Genomic DNA, 7,201 nt, shown 5'->3' with positions numbered 1-7,201 from the left:
TTTCCTATAGAGCACACACTCTAGATGAATATAATAGGGGGAAATATGGTTATAGGACATCAAATCATGATACAAAATCACTTGGCATACATAAACAAGAGGCTCTCAAGAGCCTGAATCACTTACCTTAATTCTTTTGGTTAAATCTCTCATCAATGATTATTTTGGCTTTTCAATTTATTTAAATGTTCTTTGGATCGTCCTATTTTCTTCAAAAGCCAAAAAAAATAATCATTTTCTCCTATGTTCTATTTTAGCCATAGAAGCTATGTTTCTTTACATACAAGGAAATAAAATATAAAATTTATACTAGATACTCTGAAACTCATTTAGCCTAAGTTTGGCTGAAATTGATACAGCAGTTTCAAAGGAGAAGATTTTTTAAAGTAAGTCAACATGATGAACAAATTGTGAAAAATGTCTTTAAAGGGCAATAACTCCTTAAGGGGTCAACTGACAATTTTGTTCAAATTGACCTTTTTGAAGATCTTACTTTGCTGAACATTATTGCTGTTTACAGTTTATCTCTATCTATAATAATATTCAAGATAATAACCAAAAACAGCAAAATTTCCTTAAAATTACCAATTCAGGGGCAGCAACCCCAACAACGGGTTGTCTGATTCATCTGAAAATTTCAGGGCAGATAGATCTTGACCTGATAAACAATGATACCCATGTCAGATTTGCTCTAAATGCTTTGGTTTTTGAGTTATAAGCCAAAAACTGCATTTGACCCCTCTGTTCTATTTTTAGCAATGGCGACCATGTTTGTTGATAGATCAAAACTTCGGATACAATTTATAAACTAGATACCCTAAGGAACATTCAGTTAAAGTTTGGAAGTATTTGACCAAGTAATTTCAGAGGAGAAGATTCTTGAAATAGTTTACGACGACGACGGACGACGAACGCCAAGTGATGGCATAAGCTCACTTGGCCCTTTGGGCCAGGTGAGCTTAAAAGGTGCAAATAACCACACTTATTTTGCTGTTCATAATCTAACTCCTATTGAGGTCTTCAAGGCATTTCAACATGGACCTCACAACTGCTTATGAATCTACAGCTTTCTAATATGAGTTTTCCAACAAAGGTTTATTCTGACAGACAAATAAAAAATGACACCAACCAACGAACTGTGAAATAAGGCCAGGCTTAGTGACAACTGTAAGACAGTCATGTATACCGTCAATAATTCTATATACCAACTATAATTTAATATATGTAATTACTGAAAAACAGATGATAAACAAATCTTTAGAAGGCTCACAAATTGGTTCAGGGACAACAAAAAAATGCTTAAGATATGGATTACACAGCTTTAATACTTTCTGAATGCAAGGAAAACAGCATTGAAACAACCAATCTTAAGATTTGCAGAGTCCTCTAAGAATTCATCATTAGGTTAAAATATCTTTAAAATTTATTTCATTGCTCAGGTGTTATTTCCCAGAGGTGGATCCAGCCATTTTAAAAAGGGGGGTTCCCAACCCAGGATAAAGGGGGGGTTCCAACCATATGTCCCCATTCAAATGCATTGATCAGCCAAAAAAAAGGGGGGGTTCCAACCCCCGGAACCCTCCCCCTGGATCCGCCACTGTTTCCTCACCTTGTGGTCTGAATAAATCAATGAAGAAATTGAATCAAATTTTGAATGTAATCCAGTTTTGTTGTAACTCATCTCATACGGTGGATTTATTTATATTTTGTTTATTTATTTTTCTTGGATTGGAGAGACACTGTATTTTCATGGATATTTGATTTCTTGGTTTGTCAAGTCTGTATAACTGCCTATAGAAATGTGTACTCAGTTGAAATTTAAATTTGTGTCACCCTTACTCACAATATTCTATGAAAATTGATAGCCCACGAATAATACATACTGAATGTTTTATGGTTTTTAGTGAAACATCAATCCATCAGTTATAGTGTTATTGGTTGCTGTTTTATTGATGTGTATCCCACATGTTCTTTTAGTCTTAAAAATCTTATAAAATACAGTAAGTATATGATTCTTTAAAATCACATGTATAAAAGTGTGCAAAATACATGTTTTTTTTCATACAAAACATACAAAACAACTATATAACTTATTTAAATTTTTATTCCATCTTTAAAATATGAATGGCAACAATATGATTATACTATATAAATGATGAACTGTATATACTTCTTTTATGATGAGAATAAATGTGAGATAAATATTGTTGAAAAAATGACAAAGCAACCAAATATTGAATGCAAATTACATAATCTAAAGGTCAATATACAATCATCAAGGTCAAATAATAACTAGCCTCAAGTTTAAATGCAACATGTATGCAAGTAATAAATTATTCCTTTAAAGCAATTCATTATTTGTATAAAATAAATACTAAGGAATACATATCAACACTGATTCAAACTGAAAACATATTGCTGGGAAAATGGGAAACAATAGTAATAATGATGGCTATTCCATTTATATAAATATTTTAGGGTAGGAAGGGAAATTTTATTTTTGGACATGAGATGTGGGTCATTTATGGTTGTGTGTCAATTTTATGTAATACTATGCAAATTTTCTCACTGAAGGTATGCTGATTGTGGGAAGACTTTAGAAGTATCTCCTACCCTTTAACTTCAATTTAAATAGAAAAGCCCTAAATAAAAGAACTTTGACCAAGCTGAAAAATTATCACTTCCCATTCAAAGGAGTAGGTCCAGTTACATGAGTTAGGGCCGATTTTGGCCTCAAATTTCAAGTTCAACTAACGGAAGATTTTGGACACTTTTTAAACACTTAAGTGTCTATTTCAATTGATTTGATTAGTTTTTGTGAAACATTTTAACTGATTGTGTCATTAAAAATGCTCTGATTCAAGCTTAAATATGAAAAATCTATCAAATATGCCATAAAACATAACTTTGCAGATGTTTTTTGTCAAAAATGAAAGTGGCCACATCCGTGTTCATCCTCAACCTTTATATATGTTATGTATTATCATCAAATACAACTTACATTTCAATATTATGAATGAACACGAATGTGACCACTTTTGTTTAAGACGGAAACTGTATAAAATTTAACTAAAATGCCAAAATTGGGAAGATTTCAGAAATTTAGCATGACTTAATGATGCTAGCAGCTGATATATGTGCATTGTATTGTCAAAACTGCCTGAACTTATGTAGCAGCAGCATTCTACTTTCCAATAAATAGCTAAAAGATTACAATTTTACAATTTTGTAAAACTGCTACATTTTGGGGCCAAAAAGGGATCTTACTGAACCTACTCCTTTATCTTTCAAATGATGTTAAGTCATCCCCCCTTCAACATGTATGATCTTCATATGTTGTTCAAATACCAGAAATTTTAACTTTTATAATTTACAAACAGATAGGTTTCCTATAGACCTTTACACCTCTAAACTATATTTCATATAAGGGGTAAAATTGTGATAACAATAGCTCATGTAGCATTACAAGTCAGATAACAATCTTCTACATAAAGAAATAACAGTTTAGGAAAAATTAATATAACAAATCACATATTCATAAACATAAAATCTGACTGCATTAACAACAATAGACTATTCCAAATCGTCTCCCATCTCCAGGAAATTGTCATAAGCCTCTCTGTTACAATTACCGCCTGTCGTGAACACATATTTATGAAATGTCCCGTCAACACAAATTGCTGAAAATACAATTATAGAAAGATAATAAATCCAATATTTGAATGCAGTTATTATGAATGTAGAAACTTTTAAAAGATAACTTTTGTGTCCCTTGAATTTAAAAGTAAATAATTATTATAAAGAAAATAGTTTCGTTCAAAATTAATTTATAGTTTGTCTGATATTTGTATTTTTTTTCTTTAGGTCTAGATCTAGCATGTAAGTAAAAACTGCAAAATTGAATACTAGAATATCTAATTGAGTCTCACTATGAGATCTTGGTCAAATTATTTTTTGAACAAGAATGTGTCCTCAGTACACAGATGCCCCACTGGCACTATTATTTTCCATGTTCAGTGGACCTTGAAATTGGGATAAAAACTCTAATTTGGCATTAAAATTAGAAAGATCATATCATAGGGAACATGTGTACAAAGTTTGAAGTCAATTGGACCTCAACTTCATCAAAAACTACCTTGCCCAAAAACTTTAACCTGGAGCGGGACAGAAAGACGGACGAACAGACGAGCGGACGCACAGACCAGAAAACATAATGCCCCTCTACTATCATAGGTGGGGCATAAAAACAAGATGTTATATTCAAACATGTTAATGAGAATAAAATATATTTCTTGGTAATGGTTATGCTCAAATTTTATTTTCTCACAAAAATAAGCATTTTAGTTGTGGCATGTTATATGCTTCATAGGTATATGGAATAAACATTTGATCAAATTTGAGGATTGTAAGTTGACCTCCGAAATTTTTTTCCATTCTTATTATTTGTTAGCCGCTTCATTGACTTATAACTTACAATGAGGACGAACATCTCCTTCTATTCAGATTTCAATATAATACTAAAGGCCATTTAATATTACACTGACCCATTTTAAACGAATTAAAAAACTTACCTATCACAGAATGGCTCGGCCCAAATGCACAAATACATGCACATTCAGCAGCTACAGTGAAGTTAGCCAACCCCCATTGTGATTCCACATATGTCCCCAGAAAACCCATCGTCTTAAATCTACAAGAGACAAAAGGAAAAAAAAAATAACTTACAAATATTCAGCATTGATAATACACTTGTTGTACCTTTTCAAAAATGTTACTTGAATACTATATTTATGTTTTATAGACATTTCACACATTTAAACTTATTCTCATCTATTAAAATTTACATTAATGAATAGAAAATGAAACAAATTGGTGTAAAAAGCTTTCTCTAATTTTTGCGCTTTTTTCACATTTCTCGACCGGTGTGAGAAAATTATTTCTCCTCAATAGTGAATTATCTGTTCTCGGCAAATGATTAGTCGAAATTTGATTATGACGTCTGAATGTTTTGTTTTCTTTTGAATTTTCCTATTGTGACGTCATGAAAAAAGGCAACAATGCCTGATGATATTGCATATAAAGAACACAAGTTTCTGAAAATCTTTGAAAAAGAAGGATAAAAATCATTAGAGAAACAGATTCTGACACTATAACTCGTGTATTACGATATTTCTCCACTCTCAACAGTTAAATTTTAGTTATTTAAAGATCCGGCAAGCCTCATGCTTTAAATAATAAAATTAAACTGTCTCGAGTGAAGAAATATCGTAATACACTTGTTGCAGTGTAGGAATCTATATGCCTCAAAACTAAGTTTGAACAAGACATCATCACATGAAGTGATGTTCAAACCATAACAAACCACATGGATTAATCAAAGTGATTGCAAGCACTGAATATTCAATTCATCAGTGGGAAGTAAAATATTGGTTGTACATGCAGTTGATTTAATAGCAATTCTTGACAAAGGAAGATAACTCCAAAAGTTTTAGAACAGATATAAAATTCCTGCACCTTGCAAAAGTTATGTAATTTTCTTGACAAGTATAACATCATTTTGTGCCTTGAATGTCTGAGCATGAATAACATGGATAAAGGAGTATGTTCGATAAGGTCCTAAAATGGCCCCTTTTATAACGTAATTTTCAAGTTCTGATTTATCGACCAATATCACGATAAATTATAGCTAATATATTGACTAGCTAGGATATAAACCATTTTGTTGAAAATTTTACGTTTCTGCGTTTCATTATGACGTCACAAGTTGTACTCATATTGATTTTTCACGAAAAAATCAATGAAAATGGGTGAATTTCCATAGATTATTGGACAGGAAACATAGAGCGCATACGTCGACAACAAAGATCTTTTAAAATAATGTTTGTGAAGACATTTCACATGTCTTGTTTGAATCTTTAACTTGTCGACGCCTGCGCTCTATGTTTCCTGGTCCTTTATTTGGGTGAAATCTGGCTGATTTTGTCAAATTTCGCCAAAATCCCTTATTTTGACCTTTTTTGGATGTAAAAATCAACGTGTTAAAATTAAACTTTGACAAAAACAGTTCTGTTTAACTTTCTTACATGTCTTTAAGGCAACTAAAAACATTTATTGTCTTGTAATTATGAGTTTTTTAATTGGGGCCAAACATGGCCCTTATCGAACTTACTCCTTTATTGAAATGTTCATGGATAGGATGTATAGAATGTTATGATCAATGCACTATATTTTTTGTATCAAAAAAAGGTAGTGATAAGCCTTGGCACATTAAGCTATCAAGTCAGTTCATACAATCTTTACCTAAAATGCGTTTGTATCAATAAAATCATTTTATTAGTCAAAGGAATGGTTTATTATCAATTTAAGGTTACTTTACAGTCTGAGTCTCATTCAACTTTGCTTGTCACACATGGAGTTTAGAAATTGAAGTTCAATTTCGTTTTATTTTAGTTTCAAATACTTTATTGCCATATAAATCAAATGATTTAATAAGATGTATACATAATCCTGAATATGCATGAGATAAACCCATTTGACATTTAGCATACAATAATCAATACAAATGAGAATGGAAACAGGGATTGTGTTAAAGAGACAAAAAACTGACTAAAGAACAGAAAAAAGCCCAAAACATCCCAAATGAAATGATCTATAGTTTTTATAACTTTATTTTCATTTCATTACCAAATACATCCTTTTGTTACAACTTACGTTGATCTTCTATTGAGCTCCATGTCTTGAACAGCAAATATATGTACAGTTCCTTTATCACTTGATGCACAAAGAAACTCTGAATCATGACTGAAATTTATACTGAAAAAAAACCTGGACTCATATCATAATCATCACTTATCAAGTATAATCTCTTTACTTTTCTATAAAATTATAATTTGCAGCTGTACATAAGATGCAGAAAAACCGTTTTTAAAGAGAGTGAACAGCATGTGTAAATAAAGTAAGTAAATTCCAATGTTGATACCGTCCAACCTGAAACTGTAACAGGTATGCAAAAATCCATTATGATACATTAATCAACTTATGCTGTGAGAAATCAAAGAAAGTGGTTCAACACAAAATGAAGGCCAATAAAAATTGTATACATTAAAAATTTTAAGGGGTAAAACTCTAATATAGGTATAATGATGTTGATCATTTGGTCTCTTGTGGAGAGTTGTTGATTGGCTATTATACCATATCTTAT

The 7,201-nt window shown here is 31.4% G+C and overlaps 1 protein-coding gene across 1 annotated transcript in view; it reads right to left on the bottom strand.

Annotated features, from left to right (window-relative positions):
* Positions 1-2,179: 2,179 nt before the first annotated feature.
* Positions 2,180-7,201, bottom strand: part of LOC134724837 (WD repeat domain phosphoinositide-interacting protein 4-like) — a 30,552-nt gene continuing 25,530 nt past the window's right edge. Inside the window, exons 10-12 of the mRNA XM_063588124.1 lie at positions 6,712-6,813; positions 4,572-4,690; positions 2,180-3,680 (exon numbers count right to left, since the gene is read on the bottom strand). Coding sequence (XP_063444194.1) covers positions 3,574-3,680; positions 4,572-4,690; positions 6,712-6,813 — 328 coding nt within the window. The 3' untranslated portion in view covers positions 2,180-3,573. The remainder of the gene's footprint in view (positions 3,681-4,571; positions 4,691-6,711; positions 6,814-7,201) is intronic.

The sequence above is a fragment of the Mytilus trossulus genome, chromosome 7, assembly GCF_036588685.1.
Source record: "Mytilus trossulus isolate FHL-02 chromosome 7, PNRI_Mtr1.1.1.hap1, whole genome shotgun sequence".
NCBI lineage: Eukaryota > Metazoa > Mollusca > Bivalvia > Mytilida > Mytilidae > Mytilus > Mytilus trossulus.
Note: the sequence above shows the minus strand (reverse complement) of the source record. Positions and strands in the feature narration are given on the sequence as shown.